Source organism: Saccostrea cucullata, unplaced genomic scaffold (genome assembly GCF_032062105.1).
Source record: "Saccostrea cucullata isolate Sc308-1 unplaced genomic scaffold, CSIRO_AGI_Scuc_v1 ctg3367, whole genome shotgun sequence".
Classification (NCBI taxonomy): domain Eukaryota; kingdom Metazoa; phylum Mollusca; class Bivalvia; order Ostreida; family Ostreidae; genus Saccostrea; species Saccostrea cuccullata.
In genome coordinates, this window is record NW_026934658.1 from 4,073 (window position 1) to 27,380 (window position 23,308).

Sequence of the window (23,308 nt, forward strand, 5' to 3'; positions counted from 1 at the left end):
CTATATCAATATAAAAGAAAAAAGAGGACAGTTAAAGGTTCACTTTCTTTGAAATACAATGATTTCGATCGGGATATTTTAGATCACGTGATCATCCGTCTTCATTTTTGTTAATTAAAAAACTACGTGACCTCTATTATAGTTAAACTACAGTAGGTAAAATGTAATCATATGCTGTTATTTCATATATGAAATTATATATAGATTTTCAACTTACCTTACATCTTATTTCAATTGTTTTTAAAAAAAAGTATTCAATGATTCAATGTCATATGGCATTTTGGACTAAAAGACACTGCATTTCTAGACGTGATCTAATTAATAATATCGATTACACATCTTTAAAGTACCGACTTGTTTAACCGGCGGCGATATAGATTTCTGCCAGGGCTCTGCAGACGAAGAAATAGGGTCATTTAATTTTCTACCACTCTGGGTTTTTTTTTTGTATAATACAAATGTACCTACTTGCATTCGTCTTTTCAGAGGCCAATACAATTAGAGCTGGTCCAGTTGGCATTTAGGGGTGGGCAAACAAATAATTAAACAAACGTAATCAGAGATTATAGAGATAACCTTAATGAATATTTGTCTTTAGATAAACAAAATCGCAAATAAAACTAATAATCTACTAGTAAATCCCAAAATCACTCATCTGGAAAATCTAGATGCAAGCCTGATAGTGTGAGCATCCTTTGATGTATCATCCCTGGAAGTTTTGTCAACATGGGGCTTATAGCAACTTGGGAATGAGACCTGTACCAAACTCTTTAACCTGTTCACTCGATCATCCGAAAAATGAAGGTCAGATCCAGCATCTGAAGCAAGCCTGGTAGTATTCATCCTTGAATGTATCACTCGGCCATCCAAGTTTGGTCAACATAGGGCTTAAAGTTCACTCATCCAGAAAATGTAGTTCAGATCCAGCCTCTGACGCAAGCATGACAGTATGCATCCTTAGATATATTAACAATGCAAGTTTGGTCAATATAGTCTCTACAGTTACTTGGAAATGAGTCCTGTACAAAACCCTTTGAACTGTTTCACTTATCCGCAAAATGTAGGTCAGATCCAGCATTTGAAGCAAACCTGGTAGTATGAATACTTATAGTATGTATACTTATATATTTTTAAAGAAACATTAATTTGACTACTTCACATTTCATTCATCAATTTAGATTTACCAAAAAGAACCTGTTATATAGTAAAACATGACCGAACATTCTATCTTGTCTTCTTACTTGTTAAAATCAAGACATGTTACGGAATGCTTCCAATTTTATGAACAGTCAGAATCGGCCAGTATATAATAAATTTATTAATGAATGTTCTGGGACATCATCACAAAACGTTATAAAAGCTTCATACAAGTGTTGAGAAAAATCCAAGTAGACAATACGATGAAATAACCAAAAATACTAACGTCCGTTACAGTATTACAAGTTCCGCAATTAAAAACCCCAATACTATGCGCAACGTCTAAACAACGTCACCCAACTGCAGAGTTAAAAATCATCTTAAAATATAAAAGTTTGATATCATATTATTATTTGATACTTCCTTCATAGGTTGAAAAACTAAAATACCATGTTTGGTAAGACTTAGTAATAAATGACCTAAAAAAGTGGTATGGACAAATATTATGTTAATACTTTCTACAATTAGTATGATAAATTTCAGGATACATTTGTCCTTACAGTTTAACAATAAGATATGGAGATAACTAACAGTATCAATATCAAAGTCCATAAAACAATATAAAAATAGGAGCAGGGCAAAGATGGACCTAAAAAACATCAAAGGTGGGATCAGGTGCCATGAAGGAGTGAGCATCTCCCGCCGACTCGTCACATCCGCTAGCTGTTTGCTCCTTGGCATGATCGGAAAAATCCGTCGTCAATTCAGTGTAAAAATAATGAACTTACAATTAGTATGAAAACGGCAGTAAGCATTTCATTCAATGATAAATTGTATTTTGCTGACAAGGTCATTGTATCGACCATAGAACTTACGAAATGATGACTTTAAATGAGACTGCTGATAATCTTGTTTCCTCAACTTGTTTGTCAATTATTTACCTCATTTACAGAAATTGGTCATACGAAGAGCATGCTCTTGCGTATTGAATTAAATTAGATATAAAAAGTCTGTATGCAGGTGATGAAGGTATATTGCTGCGTAAGTAAAGGAAGCTGACGACAGAAAAATTAAAGTCATCATGCTTATCATAGAGTTGTTAGGTTACCATTAACGTCTTTTTCAAGCAAAATATCCAAGTATGAAACAGATGAGCGGGACTCTGTGGTATCTATTATCTCAAGCTCACCAGGATATATCGTATCGACATAGAATGGAAATCACCATTGTTAAGTGACAATATACATTTACGTCGATATATCTAAATTTATCCCACTGTGGCCCCACCCTTCCCCCGGGGGGTCATTATTTGAACAAACTTGAATCTTCGCTACCTGAGGATTATTCCACAAGAGTTTCATCTTTCCTCGCCCAGTGATTCTGGCGAAGAAAATTTTTACTATGTTTTCCTATGTTACACTTTGATACCCCATTGTAGAACCACCCTACTCCCTGGGGTCATGATTTGAACAAGCTTGAATCTTCACTACCTGAGAATGATTCCACACGAGTTTCATCTTTCATGGCCCGGTGGTTCTTGAGAAGATTTTTAAAAGATTCCATTAATTTTCGCTAATTTATAATTATCACCCCTTGGAAGAGGGGGTGGCCCTTCATTTGAACAAACTTGAATTCCCTTTACCCAAGGATACTTTGAGGCAAGTTTCGTTGAAATTGGCACAGTGGTTCTTAGAAGAAGATGAAAATGTGAAAAGTTAACGACAAAAACTACAACTACGACAATGACAAAGACAGACAACGGACAAATTTTGATCAGAAAAGCTCACTTGAGGCTTTGGCTTATGTGAGCTAAAAAAAAAAAAGAGAGGAAAAATTTGAGAGAAAGCAAAAATCTTTTGAAATAATTTTGATAATGAAACAAAATAAGCCATCTCTTATCTTTGCTAGACAAGGGTTTCTGATATGTTACTCTCCTCATGAACCCTTGGCATACAGTGTTCATAGAAGTTTTATTTATTTTCTCTCGATCGGTTGACCAATCAGCAATTGTTTTTTGTAAATGACGATATTTGCGCTTGGGATACTTCTTGACTCTTTCATCTCGTAAATGAAAAACCCAAGTAAACAACTATCCATAAGATAACATGTAATTCTATGAATAGATATGGTGTCATCCAAAATATGTCATTAAGAATCTATATTGAAGCTTCCGATTTGTACTATAAATAATAAATAAACATAACTCATCATTGCTACTTAATTATTCTTGAAAAAAAAACTTTGATTTAATTTATTTAAACATGCGTCTTTATTTCTGTCCATGATCTCGAATCTGTGCGTACCTGATTGATTCGAGATCATGTGATGAAAACAATTCCGTCTGTTACAACCAATATTGAAATAATGACCACTATTGAAATAATTATTTCAATAATGGTTGAGAGTGCATTTCAATAACAAACATAGGTAATAACCACTATTGAAATACAACCACTATTGAAATAATTACATCAATAGTGGTTAAGAGTGCATTTCAATAACAAACATGAATAGTAACCCTATTGAAATATGACCACTATTGAAATAATTATAGCAATAGCGGTTGAGAGTGCATTTCAATAACAAACATAGGTAATAACCACTATTGAAATACGAATACTATTGCAATAATTATTTCATTAGTGGTCGAAAGTGCATTTCAATAACAAACATAGATACGAGGGTCGATCCAAAAGTAATGTCACAGTGTCCATATCTTTTATATTTGGCGTCATATTATCAAATATTACATACCAAAAGATGCACAAATATAAATTTAATTAAACTTTAATTTTTCATTCAATAATGTTTAACTGAATTTATTTTATAGATGTTTAAAACATATAAGATAGGGGGTGTCGCCGCGTCAAACCGAACGTCACAAATTAAAGTGTACTTTTTTTAGTATAAAAAAGACAAACACTTAAAAAGCATCTTTTATAAGTGCCTAAACGCAAAATACTTTAAAAGACAAAAATGTACATCATTTTCTAGTCTTAAATTGAAAATTATATGACATCACTGCTATTTTTATGAAAAACATCGTTGATTTATTCCGGTGCATCGAAAAAAGGAAATGTCAAAATGGACAAAAAAGCCCAAACAAACTGAAATGCATTTTTGCTTCAAAATGAAGAAATCGCCAGTAGAGACAGTTACGTTGATTCACCAGACTTTCAGAGGAAAGAATGTAAATAAGAGACTTGTTTAGATGGTTTCAGCGATTTTTGGTGGGTGATGGGTCATTAAATGCTCAGCAGATGACAAGAAAACCGAAAGATGGGAGGGCGGACGGAAATGTTCAATGGTGCGTGACGTTGTCAAAAAGACAGTGACGGATAGAGCGATATGTGAAATTTTAAGTTGGTCATTTACTACTGTTCAATGAATTTTGACAGAATTAATTAATTATGGAAAGAGTCAGTGTACGATGAGTATTAAGGGAAAAAAGTGAAATTTGTGAACGTGTTCTTGGATATCTAACCTCAAATATTTTAATGAAACGAAGGGAAGCGTTTAAATGTATGACGGCGCTTATCCGTCATATGACGTTATTTAGGTGCGGCGACTACCATGATCGCACGTTGTATATAATCCGATATTTTAAAAAGTATAAATCATGTTGAATTGAAATTTTCAGGTCTGATTTGAAATAAATGTAGCTTTCATCATTTGTAATTTTTTTGTCTTACGTCGACGGATAGCGATTTAATCGAAGTTGTGACATTACTTTTGGATCAACCCTCGTAGTAACCTCTCCTGAAATACGACTACTATTGAAATAGTAAGTGGGCGAGATTCATTTCAATAACAAACGTATGTTGCAACCACTTGAAATAATGTTCACTTTTGAAATAAGGATTTCAATATGGATAAAATTATTGATTTCAATAGTGCTTTGAACAATGAATCCAATATATATTGAAATAATTATTTCCATAGCGGTCATATTTCAGTAGTGGTTACAAACTATGTCTGTTATTGAAATGCACTCTCAACCACTATTGATATAATTATTTCAAAAGTGGTCGTATTTCAGTAGGTGGTTACTAAGTATGTTTGCTATTGAAATGCACTCTCAACCACTGTTGATATAATTATTTCAATAGTGGTCGTTATTTCAATAGTGGTTGCAACACCCGTCTTTTGACTTCATTGTATGCCACGGGTTCATGAGGAGAGTAGCGTATCAGAAACCCTTGGTTAGCGAAGATGGCCATCTCTGAGTTGAATTATAAACAAGTTTTGAATTTGAAAATCAGCATTTAATTTTGTTTTGGAGACATCCAAAGAAATACAAGAAATCTGCAATTTTGGACCTGTCCTCCGCATTTAACATATCAAATGGCTGGGTATAGGAAATCCTTCCTTTTGTGGTCAAAGGTGTCTTTAAAAGGACATTCACGTAATGTTCATCTGGTAACTTCAGGTACACAAAAATAATCTGAAAAAAGTTCAACAAAAAAATTGTGAAAAGATCACCTGAATAATAATACAATGTACAACCCAGTAAAAGATCAATATAATGTCAGTGTGAGCCAAGTACTAGTATATTTTTTTTTTAATTAGAGAATTGTGAACCGAATCAATTAAACAATAATGTTATTACATAGGCCTGATTAAAGGCGAGACCATAGAAAGTACATCTAATTACGTGTCTGTACTAGCCAGTCCTTACAAACTTTGTCAATATCAATTGAGAGTTACAAAACAAAGGGAAAAGCTAATTTGTAAAATATCAATAATACATGTAATATTTCAAAATTTCGATCGTAAGAGTCCATCTTCATCACAAACTTTTTATATCCATATATTTATAGATTGTAGTACATGTATTTTCAATCATCTACCATTTGCCTGTATTGTATATATTTTCAATGTACCTATGAGCCACAAGTCTCTTGGTCATCAATAAACAACAAACTGTTAATCTGCTACATGTATCTAACTATAATATGATCACAAAAAAAAACACAAAACACTAAAATAACATAAAGCCACATCTCAACTCCAAAGTGACCCAATGCTTTTGAATTTTATAATTTGGAAGAAGCACTCTCACATATTATAGCCATGTGCATCTGCTAATATTATTATACAAGTATGGACTTAAGTGTAGGTCGATATGTGGTTATAAGGACTCATGCAGTCCAGTCCAATACGAAAAATCGTAATATTACTAAAATTCGTAATATAAGCAATTTCTAACTCTTCTAAGAGTTACTTCCCTTTTTTCTGATACAACCTGCTTGTTATGTTTCATGAGAGATTATACGTCTCCGGTTTCATCAAATCATCGTGGATATGCATGCATTTTCTTTGTTTTGATGCATTTGATCCAAGTGCATGCAGAGTCAGAGCCTAGCGAAAGTTGTACAAGTTATATCCCGTTACATCTCGTTGTTGGAGATGAGGGTCTGATTTTTAGGGTAGACTTTGGGAAAAATATAGGGAATTCGGGGATTATAGAACACTATGACAAGTTTTAGGATACATTGAAGTTTTATGGAAAATTGTTCCCATCCCTGGGAAAATTCTTATATAAGAATAATAATACAAAATTTTCACTCACCCATTACTATTGTTACTTTCATCTTGCATTTTCATACTTTTCGATAGACGTCACTCACCAAAATGACCACGTGATACTAGTACCATTGGGGCATAATGTATTTCTGACGTCATACTTTCCTTAACATCATTCAGTTTCTTTCAATGTTAATTTTGTCTTACATTACGAAAACTCGTAAAATAGTCTCTCACGACATGTTATATTACGAGTTTTCGTAATTTAACTATATTACGAAAAATAGTAATATAAGAATAATATTACGATATTCTGTAATATTACAATTTTTCGTATTGGACTGGACTGTCATGGCATTGATATTGACCAAAGACACAGGAAGTGACAGTGACCAAGCCTGCAAGGTTGCTATCATTTTCTATGTCCGAGGTCAATATCAATTGCCATGAGTCATTATAACCACATATTGACTGTTCACTGAAGTCCATAATAGTTATATCATATAATCACTCAAAGTAAATGCACTGACACAGTTCTAACTAAACAGACTTGGCTGTCATTACATGACAATGGTTAAAAACACACTTCTTATATTATGAGGTCACATTCTACATTACTTCAGGGCAACCAAATGCTGTGTTGTGCGATATCATTTTCCACCGATGCGCTTTTGCGATGATATCACAAAAGGAGAATATCACGTGACATCCTTTCAGGCAATGAAAATTACAAATTAAAATAATCTTCTAATTTAATATATTTAAATATATTAAGACAAATATAAAAATTATACATGTAAAATAAATGTACAGTCCTCTCCATAAAAACAGGATTAAAGTCTTCTATTTCAACCATTTTCTATTAAAATACTTTGTATATGTTTAAAGTAAAATGTAAGGCACAAAATTTTTTTAAAAATTAATAAACTTATAGTTTAGTACTATCTAACTAAAAAAACACTTGTATGAGGGCCCGGGGTGATCAAAAAGTTCATGAACTAATTGAATAACTTCCAAAAGAGAAATGATATAGGGTTTCAGTGTTGAAAATGTTTCAAAGTCGTCCTCTCCGATCACAGATCACATGATATAGGCAGTCACGTGACATGATCCTAGTCGTTCTGTCATAGAAACTTAAAATTTTTTCCGCCTCTTATATTTCTTACGATGCAGGTTATTTTTTCCAACAAAAACAGTCCATTTGTCAGAAATGACCTAATTTCGCCAATAGTATGGGTGGTTAATGATAGCCTTTTCCAGAATGAGCATGGTGACCATCAAAACCCAAGTCCGTTAGGACTTTGTCTTTTTAGTGTCGTTTATTTTATATGGATAAAGTATGGGTGCCATCACTTTATCATATATCTGATTTGTTTAAAGTCTAAAGTAAACCAAATTTTAGGTATTTGATAATTATATTATTGTAAAGATATTCATCTATTTTTCTAACTGTAAGTTGGCGATCCTTAATATCAAATTATTTAACAAAGGACACATCTCTCTCCCCGTTTGATTTCACTGGGCAAAAGAACAAACATCATTTTTAACCATCTCCCTTCCTTCACTTAAACAATCAATCCAATTAATGACAAAATTCCTTGCAATTCTTTTGTCTTCATAAACCATATACATACATGTATTATTATAAACTTCTACAAAAAAATTTCCAAGATATAGGTTTATCTTTACAGCCGTTAGTTTCTCAAATACGACTAAGTCAACCATTTTTTGTAACAAGTGATCTACCTTATTTTCACATTGTGACATCACAAAAACGGGGAAAAACGTTCCATTACATATGCTAATTATAGAACATGTGCATGACTCTATGTGTGCCAGATTTCATTCTGATCTGTATTGTGGTTTTGTAAATATGGAGATAGTTCGCGAACTTTTTGATCACTCCTCACTATGTGAAAGTTATGTAGGACAGAACATTAAATATTAAGATCATTCTGCTGTACTTACTTTTGTTTCTAAGCATAGGATCCCAAGAGTATTTGGTTTTAACAAAGAAAAATTTGTTTCTGCAAAAAGGCTTGTTCCAACCTGCCCTAATACCCTGGAACCCAACTGCTCTTCCAAAGATAGAGAAGAATCACTGCTCAGTTTATCTGTCGATTTTAACTAAAATGAATTGACAAAATACATGGTTTAAAAAGAAGTGTCAAAAGTAATATTGTATTAAGCAATAAAAAGTTTGTTAATTTAATTATTATGTTTGACCATAAGAAGCAATAACAAAATGTGTTTGTGAAACAATATGCCCCCGGCGGCAACAAAAATCAAAAAGCTATTTTTAGCATACAAACATAGGTAACATTCAAGGTCACAAGGTCATTGACCTTGGTGTCATTTGAAAGAACTTGATGAGTGGATTATGCACACCAAATATGAAGTCTCTATCTTTTTTGGTTCAAAAATTATGGTGAAAGGTACGAAAAAGCTTTTTTTAGCATATAGGTCACAGTCAAGGTCACTATGTCATTGACCTTGGGTGTCATTTGAAAGAACTTTATTAGTGTAGTTTGCATACTAAATATGAAGTCTCTATCTTTCATGGTTCAAAAGTTATGGCGAAGGTTAAAGTTTGCAGACAGAAAAGCTATTTTTAGCATATAGGTCACATTCAAGGTCACAAGGTCATTAAAATTGGTGTCATTTAAAAGCACCTAATTAGTGAAGTATGCATACCAAATATGAAGTTTCTACCTTTCATGACTCAAAAGTTATGGCGAAGGTTAAAGTTTGGGGACAAACAAACAGACAGACAGACAGACAGGACAAAAACAATATACGCCTTGGATCTATCGATCCGGGCGCATAAAAATGTTTCTTTATCTTTAGATCTGTTTCTGAATTGTTAGTCAATGTTGCACTATTTACATCACCATGGTGTTACCCAAGTGCATATTACATATTTTGGAGAAAAGGATAAATCAGATTTACCTGAGTGACTGTCAGTATAGAATCAGGAGTATCAATGACCCCAGGGACAGGTTCTCTGTGGATCAAGTAACACAAATCAGGAGTACTGTCCACCAACTTATCCATACAGTAAAAGGTCTTCCTGCTCACTGGACTGGAAACAGGAAAAATAATAAATAAACATAATAAAGGTGAAATTTTGTTTATTTTCTGTTTATGCTTGGTTTTTAATGAGACACAATTTTTTTTTAATTGCTTCATATGTTAAACTAAAATTATTGCATTTAAAAAATTTAAAATTCAGCTTTTTATTCATTTAGAAGATTGTCAGCATTGCTTAAGATTTCTACTTTGCAAGACAAATGTTAATCTATCTCCCTTCATTTATCCAATAAGAATGTTAATCCTAGTTAATCATAAATATGTAACATGCATGTTGATCACTTACTCTGGCTCCAAGAAAAACATCTGTCCAAATACAGAGGAAAAATGCTTAAAGAAACTTCCAAAACAATCTGTATTCATATCAGGTGACTTTTCTTTCCTTTCCTGTCCAATAGTTCTCCCCCTCTCCTTCTCTTGTTCTATTTTTAGAGAGAGCATGTCCCCTTCCTCCAAAGGATACAGTGACTTCTTTATCAGCTTTAAAGTTTCCTCTGCAAATCTCTTCACAGCTGGCATCCATTTTCTGTTTAATCTAAAGGCAGAAGCAAAGAGCATAAAAAATAGTCTACTTTTAATCAGAAAACATTCCCTTGGACCCAATTTTTTTCCTTCAACCATTGAAGTATTTTAATCACACAAAAATAATTGATTGTACATGTTGTACAGTTCTACAACCATACTGTAATGTAAGGAGTGTGTGACATACATGTACAATGACTATACTGTAATGTTAGGAGTGTTTGACATACTATGACTATACTGTAATGTTGGGAGTGTTTGATATACTATGACAAGTTTGTATGTTGGAAGCGTTTGACATACTTTGATTATACTGTAATGTTGGAGTGTTTGATATATTATGATCAGACTATTATGTTGGGAGTGTTTCATGTGTTTAACATACAATGACCATACTGTTATGTTGGAGTGTTTGACATACTATGACCATACAGTCCATACTGTTATGTTAGAGTGTTTGACATACTATGATTATACTGTAATGTTAGGAGTGTTTGACTTACTAAGACAAAAATGTTTGTTGGGAGAGTTCGACATACTATGACAAGACTCTATGTTGATAGGTCATTACTTACAAGTCATTCAAATCCAAATCTTCCTCAACTTCTGCTGCCTTTTGTACATAACTTTCTATTGCATCGATCATCTTCTGCTCTACGGCCTTTTTGTTTTTATACATGTGTTTACTTAACTGCCCAACTGTCTGTAAATCACAAGAAAAAGCAACAGACTCTTTAAGCATTTGGCTGAAAGTTCTACAACTGTCACTAAAATCTGGACAATCACATTTTCTCACAAAGTCTTCTTTCACTTCTATCATAAACTCCTCCAAAGGTTCAGGTGTCTTATCAAAGAAAATGTTTAGTTTTTTGAGGTCGTCATAGTCCCATTTAGTGGCCGGGAAATAAACATGTTCCTGTCCATTCACAAGTACCCGTTCACAACGATCGACTGGATCTGTGTATGATTCCTCCTCTGATGAACTGGTTGGAGATGACTCTACTTTCATCTTTCTTTTTTTAGGAAATGAAGAAGTTCGGGGGTCAGATGATTTGCTTTTCATGATCAGGACAACCTTTTACAATAAAGAAATGAAAGGATTAAACTAAATTATTTAAAATAAAAACATTCATGCATAAATTAATTTAATATTAAAATAAATGGAATAGTTAAGAGTATAGGCCACACTATATAGCCTAGGTACACAATCCTTTTTTATTCATTCAAAAATACACATGTACACAACAGAACAATTGAATAAACAGCTTATCAAAATAATTTAATGTTCCCCAGTTACATGTAGCTCAGGCCTGTTAACATGGTTAACAGAGCGAACTCTGGAAAACATTTCTTTTGGAGGTACCAGTATAAGGAATTTAGGCAAGTGCTTGAGAACATTCACTTCGTTAAGAAGGCTTCAGTCATCATGGTCATGTCAGTACTCTTGAAAACATTTTTGAATTTTCTTTATTATTCTGATCTTCTACTTTGCCCTAACCCAGTTAATACAGATATTTTTGACACATTTGAGAACAAACTTTTAGTTAATACACACATGCAATATAAACATAGATCATAGAGTTAAAATGGATTATCTGAATGATTTAGAGTGACAAATAACATAAGAAAGAAAAATGTATGGTTTTAGCTTTATAGCACTCTAAAAAATTATTTTCAAAAAGTTTTGAAACTGGCAATTAATTTGGTTGAGTTAATGACTGTGATTAATCATGACAGAATTTGGCAAGGAGTACCATTCTGGAAATACATGTACGACATCATCATGTGGTAGTGTTAGATAAACGGCATCCTACTAGCTTTGGCTACTGGGTTAATCCTTTAGCTCAATCGGTAGAGCACTGGACTGGCAAGCCAGAGGTCCCGGGTTCGATCCCCAGCAGAGGCACAAAATTGTCTAGAGCTGTGACATTTGGCACCCACGTTGGGACGCGGGAGTTCTCTGGCAGGTGAAAGTGAATGCCCCCAGAACTTCGCCCCACAGGCGTCGGCACTCCAAAAGAGATGAGGACATCTCATTCTCTGGAGGGGGACAATGTGGTAGTGTTAGATAAACGGCATCCTACTAGCTTTGGCTAGTGGGTTAACCCTTTAGCTCAATCGGTAGAGCACAGGACTGGCAAGCCAGAGGTCCCGGGTTTGATCCCCAGCAGAGGCACAAAATTGTCTCTGTTACAATCATAATCATTAAATTGATGTATTTCCTTTTTTTAACAGAAAAAGCCTCAAAATGACACATTTAAAGGGAAAATTTCCTTCAGAAAATAGTGTCTGCAACCAATGGGTACTTTTGATATTTTGATATAAATGTATGTTGTGCAAAATTAGATGAAAATCACATTTCAAAATCTTTCTGAAGTTGAACAATGCACATGATGCATGTGGATAATATTACCTTAAATAAAATTCATTTGAAAATTGGTGTCTTCTGCAACTTTTTAAAGAAAATACAGGAAAATGCACATGTTTATGATATCACAATTCACATGTGAGGAAAAAACAAGAGGCCCAGGGGCCACAGCGCTCACCTGAGCACATTGGCTTGGAAAAAGCACATATCAGATCAGAAATGAAAGTTTACGGGGGGGGGCTTGAATTTTAAAACCCCCCAGGGGTTCATGATTTGAACAAACTAGAATCTATACTACCTGAAGATATTCCATATTAATATCACTAATCATAGCTTTGAAGTACTTGAAAAGATGATTTTAAAAGGTTTCCCTATAAATCCCTATGTAAAACTTTGGTCGGCCATTTTGGCCCCACCCTAGCCCCGGGGGTCATGATTTGAACAAACTTGAATCTACACTACCTGAGGATGATTCAACATGAGTTTCATCTTTCCTGGCCCAGTGGTTCTTGAGAAGAAGATTTTTAAAGATTTTTCCTATATATTCCTATGTAAAACTTGGGTTGGCCATTTTGGCCCCACCCTAGCCCCGGGGGTCATGATTTGAACAAATTTGAATCTACACTACCTGAGGATGATTCCACATGAGTTTCATCTTTCCTGGCCCAGTGGTTCTTGAGAAGAAGATTTTTAAAGATTTTTCCTATATCAGTCCAGTCCAATACGAAAAATCGTAATGTTACGAAATATAGTAATATTACAAGAAATCGTAATATTACAGAATATCGTAATATTATTCTTATATTACTATTTTTCGTAACATAGTTAAATTACGGGAACTCGTAATATAGCAAGTTGAGAGAGACTATATTACGAGTTTTCGTAATGCAAGACAAAATAAAGCATTGAAAGAAACTGAATGATGTTTATGGAAGTATGACGTCAGAAATACATTATGTCCCAATGGTACCAGTAGCACGTGGTCATTTTGGTCAGTGACGTCTATCGCAAAGTATGGAAATGCAAGAAGAAAGTAACAATGGTAATGGGTGAGTGAACATTTTGTTTTATTAATCTTATATAAGAATTGTCCCAAGGATAGGAACAATTTTCCATAAAATTTCAATGTATCCTCAAGCTTGTCACAATGGTCTATAATCCCCGAATTCCCTATATTTTTCCCGAAGTCTACCCTGAAAATCAGACCCTCATCTCAAACAACGAGATGTTACGAGATAACTTGTAAGACTCTCACTAGGCTCTGAATCCGCTTGCACTTGGATCAAATGCACCAAAACAAAGAAAATGCACTAACCATACATATCCACGATATCATAATGATGAAACCAGAGACATATAATCTCTGATGAAACATAACAAAGAGATTGTGTCAGAAGAAAGGGAAGTAACTCTTAGAAGAGTTAGAAATTATTTATATTACGAGTTTTAGTAACATTACGATTTTTCGTATTGGACTGGATTGTATATATTCCTATGTAAAACTTGGGTTGGCCATTTTGGCCCCACCCTAGCCCCGGGGGTCATGATTTGAACAAACTTGAATCTACACTACCTAAGGACGATTCCATATGAGTTTCATCTTTCCTGGCCCAGTGGTTCTTGAGAAGAAGATTTTTAAAGATTTTTCCTATATATTCCTATGTAAAACTTGGGTCGGCCATTTTGGCCCCACCCTAGCCCCGGGGGTCATGATTTGAACAAACTTGAATCTACACTACCTAAGGACGATTCCATATGAGTTTCATCTTTCCTGGCCCAGTGGTTCTTGAGAAGAAGATTTTTAAAGATTTTTCCTATATATTCCTATGTAAAACTTGGGTCGGCCATTTTGGCCCCACCCTAGCCCCGGGGGTCATGATTTGAACAAACTTGAATCTACACTACCTAAGGACGATTCCACATGAGTTTCATCTTTCCTGGCCCAGTGGTTCTTGAGAAGAAGATTTTTAAAGATTTTTCCTATATATTTTTATGTAAAACTTGGGTCGGCCATTTTGGCCCCACCCTAGCCCCGGGGATCATGATTTGAACAAACTTGAATCTACACTACCTGAGGATGATTCCACATGAGTTTCATCTTTCCTGGCCCAGTGGTTCTTGAGAAGAAGTTTTTTAAAGATTTTTCCTACTTATCATGCTTATTTCTATGTAAAACTTGGGTCGGCCATTTTGGCCCCACCCTAGCCCCGGGGGTCATGATTTGAACAAACTTGAATCTACACTACCTAAGGACGATTCCATATGAGTTTCATCTTTCCTGGCCCAGTGGTTCTTGAGAAGAAGATTTTTAAAGATTTTTCCTATATATTCCTATGTAAAACTTGGGTCGGCCATTTTGGCCCCACCCTAGCCCCGGGGGTCATGATTTGAACAAACTTGAATCTACACTACCTAAGGACGATTCCACATGAGTTTCATCTTTCCTGGCCCAGTGGTTCTTGAGAAGAAGATTTTTAAAGATTTTTCCTATATATTTTTATGTAAAACTTGGGTCGGCCATTTTGGCCCCACCCTAGCCCCGGGGATCATGATTTGAACAAACTTGAATCTACACTACCTGAGGATGATTCCACATGAGTTTCATCTTTCCTGGCCCAGTGGTTCTTGAGAAGAAGTTTTTTAAAGATTTTTCCTACTTATCATGCTTATTTCTATGTAAAACTTGGGTCGGCCATTTTGGCCCCACCCTAGCCCCGGGGGTCATGATTTGAACAAACTTGAATCTACACTACCTAAGGACGATTCCATATGAGTTTCATCTTTCCTGGCCCAGTGGTTCTTGAGAAGAAGATTTTTAAAGATTTTTCCTATATATTCCTATGTAAAACTTGGGTCGGCCATTTTGGCCCCACCCTAGCCCCGGGGGTCATGATTTGAACAAACTTGAATCTACACTACCTGAGGATGATTCCACATGAGTTTCATCTTTCCTGGCCCAGTGGTTCTTGAGAAGAAGATTTTTAAAGATTTTTCCTATATATTCCTATGTAAAACTTGGGTTGGCCATTTTGGCCCCACCCTAGCCCCGGGGGTCATGATTTGAACAAACTTGAATCTACACTACCTGAGGATGATTCCACATGAGTTTCATCTTTCCTGGCCCAGTGGTTCTTGAGAAGAAGATTTTTAAAGATTTTTCCTATATATTCCTATGTAAAACTTGGGTCGGCCATTTTGGCCCCACCCTAGCCCCGGGGGTCATGATGTGAACAAACTTGAATCTACACTACCTGAGGATGATTCCACATGAGTTTCATCTTTCCTGGCCCAGTGGTTCTTGAGAAGAAGATTTTTAAAGATTTTTCCTATATATTTTTATGTAAAACTTGGGTCGGCCATTTTGGCCCCACCCTAGCCCCGGGGGTCATGATTTGAACAAACTTGAATCTACACTACCTGAGGATGATTCCACATGAGTTTCATCTTTCCTGGCCCAGTGGTTCTTGAGAAGAAGTTTTTTAAAGATTTTTCCTACTTATCATGCTTATTTCTATGTAAAACTTGGGTCGGCCATTTTGGCCCCACCCTAGCCCCGGGGGTCATGATTTGAACAAACTTGAATCTACACTACCTAAGGACGATTCCGTATGAGTTTCATCTTTCCTGGCCCAGTGGTTCTTGAGAAGAAGATTTTTAAAGATTTTTTCCTATATATTTTTATGTAAAACTTGGGTCGGCCATTTTGGCCCCACCCTAGCCCCGGGGGTCATGATTTGAACAAACTTGAATCTACACTACCTAAGGACGATTCCACATGAGTTTCATCTTTCCTGGCCCAGTGGTTCTTGAGAAGAAGATTTTTAAAGATTTTTCCTATATATTCCTATGTAAAACTTGGGTCGGCCATTTTGGCCCCACCCTAGCCCCGGGGGTCATGATTTGAACAAACTTGAATCTACACTACCTGAGGATGATTCCACATGAGTTTCATCTTTCCTGGCCCAGTGGTTCTTGAGAAGAAGATTTTTAAAGATTTTTCCTATATATTCCTATGTAAAACTTGGGTCGGCCATTTTGGCCCCACCATAGCCCCGGGGGTCATGATGTGAACAAACTTGAATCTACACTACCTGAGGATGATTCCACATGAGTTTCATCTTTCCTGGCCCAGTGGTTCTTGAGAAGAAGATTTTTAAAGATTTTTCCTATATATTTTTATGTAAAACTTGGGTCGGCCATTTTGGCCCCACCCTAGCCCCGGGGGTCATGATTTGAACAAACTTGAATCTACACTACCTGAGGATGATTCCACATGAGTTTCATCTTTCCTGGCCCAGTGGTTCTTGAGAAGAGGATTTTTTTAAAATGCCATTTATTTTTCTCTAATTCATAATTATCTCCCCTCGGAAAAGGGCGTGGCCCTTCATTTGAACAAACTTTACCCAAGGATGCTTTGTGGCAAGTTTGGTTGAAATTGGCCCAGCGGTTCTTGAGAAGAAGTCGAAAATGTGAAAAGTTTACGGACAGACAGACGGACGCCGGACAAAATGTGATCAGAAAAGCTCACTTGAGCCTTCGGCTCAGGTGAGCTAAAAATAATGGTTTGTTAGATTTTTCCAGCATGGAATTCCAATGATTCAGAGAGCATGAATTTTCACTTTTTACATCATTCTTTTTTTTTTTAAGAAATTCACAGGTCAATATTCTTATTCAAACCTTACTTTGTTATTTCAAATTATAAGTGTTCAAGCTTTTTAGTTGGGTCTATCGAAAGCTGAACTGCCGAAACAAGTTTTAAACTGTTAAACAAATGTTAAAAGTAATCAGTATGGTATGAACCCATAATTTCCAAATTGAGTATCCTAGTGTACCCATAATTCGTCCCCTTACGACATTTGACGTCATAGTAACGACGAGCGCGTGCAAATTGATAAACAAACTTCAGTGCTAGTTATTGAATGAAAATGCTGATTAAATGTTTCAAATTATTTTTTCTTAACACTCTTCACACGATTTTTAGAGCTCTTCTACAAAATCAAACTTTTACACTTAAAAATATCACCCATACCCTATGTTCGTCCTTCAGATATAAAACGGCTGCAGATGATTGGTCTATTTGTTTTCCCGTGATTTGTGATTAGAAAAGGGTTGGAAAATCATTATAACAAAAATTGTAAATGAGTTCTTCTACGCAAAAGTAAAAAAAAAACAAAATTTTTTATCAATTTAAGAACATTAAATTGCTTGCTATTACTGACTCTGTTTTCTTTAACGAAATAAAAAAAAACGAACGTGCTTTCAGATTAACATTGTCAAAGATGTCATGTATGCTCATCAACACCATGATCAAATAACCTGATATGCGAATTATATAATGTTTTATTTTAGATTTTCCAAAATTCATTGACCTTACTGGCAAAAACCAATAGAAAATCAAAATATTTGAACAGTGCAAGACTGGCACATTCTATAAAAAAACCAAACAAACAAACCAAAAAAAAAAAAACAAAAGGAAAACTATCACTTAATGCGTAGACTTCAATTGATCACAAAAATTATTATAATAATGTGTGAAAGATTCTCGTTAAAGGAAAAAAAAACTATTCATCTACTATCTCTGCAGTAGATGATAAAATAAAGAGTTTGCAGAAAAGACCTTGATATCGTGAAGTTGGCGCTAGTAGACGACCGCTGGATTAGTTTTGCTTCAATGCACATAGCACCTGTCAAATTGGTAAAAATTGTGATAAGGCCTCACCAATAAAATTTCTTGTTCGTCGGACCCGCGCGCTCGTATTTTAGAGAAACGTAAGAAATAATATTATTTTTAAATATCCCGCTTCCAGAAATTTTCGTTCCAATTCCCGCCCCATTTTTCATTTTATTTTAAATACTCGGTCATGTTTGCGTTTGGAATTGAGATGAAAACTTCACATTTCCTCAAAAAACAAGACAACATTGATCGATTTGCAAGAGAAAAGACACTTGCGACTGTTGACACTCTGATGTTTTGACTATTGAATTAATATGACAGTATATGACGTTAGAAATCAGCGCAAACAGGTGATTGGGGTGAAACTATCTGCATTTAGCTCCAATGATGCACAGTTTTAAAGCATGCTTTTAGAGATACGACAAGGTAACAAGTAAACCTTATAACTCCATCGTGACCGTGGTGAACTGTGAGGATTGGATAGAGCATATCTGTTATGTTTAGGCAGATAAGCCCATCATAGACATACATCAAATTCTGGAGATGCCTAAATGTAAGTGTAAGGTATTAACATTATTAAGATTAGTAAAAGATGCAAATATACATTTTTTTTAATAAGTATGTACATTGTATTAAAAACTTTTTACAAGTTGCATTTATTTTATTTTAGGGAGACTTCTTTGGGATGTTGTGTGTTGAAGCAACTAGTTCCATCAAGAATGGGTGGTTTTTCCTGAATTTCTACAGTGAAAATAACTGGACTAAAACAACGAGAACTGTCCATATAGTGCAGACTTATATCAGTCATTCAAGGAGGTCTTCAGTTGAACGGTCAACCATACTGATAGTGCATGAAAATTATAGGTAGATAATATTTCCATGAAGCAGTTTAGAATCGTTTCCATCTCAGGCAATTAACAGATTCCAGGTTTACATGTACTAATTCCAAGCTGTTGTGGATCAACCAGGAGAAATTAAAGTATCCATCGTCCTAAATGATCTGCCGAAGTAGCTTCCCATAATTGGCATAATATTTAAACATCTTTGGTACTTTATTTTAAAATATATATCAGTCAACTCTTGAGAATAGAAAAAAAGTCTTGATTTTAATGATATTTTCTCATTTTATAACTGAAGTTCAACCTTGTTATTTTGGGCTCTCTGCCAATTATATTTCATTATATATTTGTGAATTACTATATGTATTATAATAATAACATCACTGCTGCCATAACTTGTCGATGGTTCTACAATGTCTGATTTTTTATTATGTGAATTAAAATTTGGGGCCATGTTAAGCTTCTGAAATAGTGCATAAATACAGGAAAATAATAATGATAGTATTGCTGCTGGAATTGGCCACTTTTATGTGAATGTACATAGTCTTGATCACATCATATTTTGTTATTACTGTTTTCAAACATACATGTAAAAGATGGAGGTAACAAACACTTTTTAAAAGTGATAAATCTCATAAATGTACATATAGTAAACAAAGCAAATCTTGTACAGGGCAAAAACATGGTCCCCTGATAACACCAAAGGTTTGGGGTGCATAGGAGAGTTAATATTCTATATTATTAGGAGGTTTATTTACAGAATTTTGTACCTTTATGAAATAAAAGTAATTAAAGTGAGAAACCATAGTAACAGTATTGTTATGACTGATTTGTTTATGTACAAATATGGAATATTGAATTCTTACATGATGAGGGGCATTGGAAAAGATTTCATCAATTATAGTGATTTACTCTAGAAATGTAAAGGAAAACAAAAAATATATAATCGCTCGCTCCGTTATTTTACTTCACCGCCTGGAAATTATGTTGATTGAAAATAATAATATTATATTTATCAAATCGCTCGCTCGCCCCAATTTTTAGGGGTCAGTTGTCCGAAGAACAAGACATTTTATTGGTGTGGCCTAAGAATAGTTTTTTAATACACATTCTTTCCTCGGCTTAATAAAATGACTGTTCAATAAAAAAAATTCTTGGTTTGTAGAAATGAAATATTTTCTTCTTGATTACTTGACTACTTACCGACTTTTTGTTTTTGCAAGCGAATGGGGGGGGGGGGGGGGGCAGTTAATGAGGACATGGGCAACGTCTAAAGGAAATCTCTTCAAACAATGTGATCATCAATGCTTGGTAATGTTGAAAGATTGCAGATTTTTTTTTAAAGTGGTGGTATAATAAATTCTTATGTATGGTAAATATTTTTGATATGATATATTTCAAATTGGTTTTATAAATATGCTGTCTCAATAACATATTCCTGTATAGAAAAAAATATCGATTATATAAAACTTATTAAAACAAAACACACACAACAAAGGGAATATCAGCAGCATATATAATATAAATTGTTTTAATTTGTAGTACCAACAGAATATCTATTGTTGGAAGCATTCACAGCTGTTAGTCAAAGTGACTGTTAAAATCTTTGATTTTTGGAGACTCTATCATTGCAGTGATGACTTAGATTTTTTCCCTGAAATAATTACGGATACCCGCATGGCCGCATAGTACAAAAATGTACGTCAACCAAACACGGGTAACGTCAATATCCTAGGTGGAAAGTGTATATAGGATCCTTATGGTTTTGGAGCGTTGATTTCTGTTTATCAAATTCTTAAATTCAAAGCCCATGCACGTAATTCAATACACTGACAGGTATAAAATAATAAAATAAAGGTAATTTTGATCTGGAGGTAATTTTGGGTAACGTCACTGCCGTGTACACGATCAATAAAAAATGGACCTAAGGAAAAATCAGATATTTTAAGTATTTTTATTTTCTTTTAGTTTAATACTAGTTTAAACTGCAAATTCTAAAAAATAATTGCTGAAACAGTTGCATCATTATGTTCACTAGTCATAACAATTAAAAATGACGTCATCGATAGAAAGTTCGAAACGTGCTGGGCTCGAGAAATTTGGGGACGATTTTAGGGTACGGACGAATTTAGCAGGTTGGGCACACCCCCCCAAATGGTCATTTAACCACCGTTTGGTGGTCAATCGCCCATATCGGCGTCTTTATTACCTACCAAATGGTGGTCTTTTTTATACAAGTCCAATTTTTATTAAAATAAAGCAAAAGCGCATTTACTTAGGCACTGGGGAATTTTAATTAACATATTCCTCGCGCATTTAATACAATTTAGTCAATTTTCCATGTGGAATTTCTTTGGAACTTCGTAAAAACGAACCCTACAGTTGTTCGTGAAGGCCGAACTATTTGCTCAAACAATACGAAAAATTATTTTGTTTTGTATAGTTCGGTAAAAATTACATTTAGACAAGAGGTGTTAGTCTAGAGAAGTTACTTTTCAAATGATCTTTCAATCTGCGTCTATATAAATCTCTATAAAATCCCGTTAAACACGAGCTCCTCGTATCTTATTCGTATGGTGGGCACTTACTGCTATAATATTCATTTTTGCTACATTTGAATGTAACATTTATTCTTTATTTTCTTTTAGGATGAAGTTACGATTTCTGTGAGACCCTTTGTGTATTAGTATGCATATCTATGATGTATCTACTATATTTAATAAATATTTTTGAATAAAAGATTTAAAAACTGACAGTTGCAATTATTCTTTTTTTTATTAAAAGATTATAGTTTTCAAGCGATTATTTTATCACGAATTCGCTGCATATCGTATTTTTGTAAAAAATAAAGCCATTGCATACGAAATAAACGAAATAAAAGCAAATTCTTACCCTTCCTCTTATTTTACTCCTTGAAAATAAACACTTATGGGCCTCCGTAGCTAAATCAGTCTTTTGACCCAAGTTCGGAAAAGATCGTCATTTTTAATTGGTTAAGATAATTGATCGGTTGCCCGAATGACAGAAATATGAAGTGATAAACACGATTGATAGGTGCAACTACGCGCGAGGCGGAGGGAATTTTTCTTTTTTAAGTTAAAACACAGAAACGCTACTCTTGTTTACATAGGTGACGATTTTGTCAAATATTTGAACGAAACCGCGCAAAAAAGTCCGCATTGAAATTCGTTCAAAATTTAGAAAAATATCTATATTTTATTCCCCGTGAGTTGAAGTTATGCGCCATTTCACGTCATTCCAGAGAACTGAACAAAACGATTTTTCTCTCCCATTTGGTAGGTAATAAAGACGCCGATATGGGCGATTGACCACCAAACGGGGGTTAAATGACCATTTGGGGGGTGTGCCCAACCTGTTTAGGGTACACGACGATATAAACCTTTTCCGAACCGGGACTTGTTCCAAGGTTGTATGTTAAGCATAAACAATTAAATGATACAGAAAAAAATAAACTTTTAAAAATACTTGCCTTTTTCTCCAAGTCAAAATACGTACTTTCACTTCACAGTTACCGTTTTAAACTGGGTCTCTAATCCAGTAAATTGGTTCTCCCTCGACTTAAAAGAGAAAACCGGTCCAATAAAGAATATACTTTTCCGTTAAAAGTTGTTAGTATTTAGTTCCAAAGTCTTTTTACAGGAAATGCAATTTTGGCATAATCGATATTTATTTATTTATATTTTATTTATTTAACAAATGCTTATTTTTATGATTATGGAAAGATAACTCTTGTAGAAAACAATATGTGATATATACTTTGATTAAAAAAAAATCAAAATGAAAGCGCCTCATTTAGTCATTATCGCTTTTTAATTTAATGATTGTATGCGATATGTAGAGGATAAATATTATTTTGAATTATATGTATATTCTTTACATTTCTAATTTTATTGTAAGATAAATTTACTAAAAGATTGTCTTTGTATTCACTGTGGGATATCAATTTTCTTTATATATACTCTCTTCTCATTATAACGCGGGTTCCATTGTATCGCGGTATCCCTAATGTAGATTTTCCAAAGAGTTTGGAAAAGTTTTGGAATTCCATGGAATTCCATTCGTTTCCATACAAAACTCGAAAAGTGTGTCTGGAAGTTTTTGAAATGTTTTGGAATTTGAAAAAAAAAATGG

At 34.4% G+C, this 23,308-nt stretch overlaps 1 protein-coding gene across 1 annotated transcript; it reads right to left on the bottom strand.

The window, feature by feature from the left end:
- Window positions 1-5,380: 5,380 nt before the first annotated feature.
- Window positions 5,381-22,719, bottom strand: LOC134241142 (uncharacterized). Its single transcript, XM_062723224.1, has 6 exons — window positions 22,647-22,719; window positions 10,851-11,350; window positions 10,040-10,288; window positions 9,613-9,745; window positions 8,632-8,790; window positions 5,381-5,581 (listed from the first exon to the last, which is right to left on the bottom strand). Exons 2-6 carry the CDS (start codon window positions 11,336-11,338, stop codon window positions 5,396-5,398), a joined length of 1,215 nt encoding a protein of 404 aa, XP_062579208.1. The 5' UTR covers window positions 11,339-11,350; window positions 22,647-22,719; the 3' UTR covers window positions 5,381-5,395.
- Between the last annotated feature and the right edge of the window lie 589 nt (window positions 22,720-23,308).

Bases quoted from the DNA above. Each gene is read 5' to 3' on its own strand.
- LOC134241142 (XM_062723224.1), bottom strand. From the start codon at position 11,338: ATGAAAAGCAAATCATCTGACCCCCGAACTTCTTCATTTCCTAAAAAA. The intron at 8,791-9,612 runs GTAAATCTGATT...AATTCATTTTAG, and splicing joins CTATACTGACAGTCACTCAG to TTAAAATCGACAGATAAACT. The intron at 5,582-8,631 runs GTAAGTACAGCA...AACTTTTTTCAG, and splicing joins TCCTATGCTTAGAAACAAAA to ATTATTTTTGTGTACCTGAA.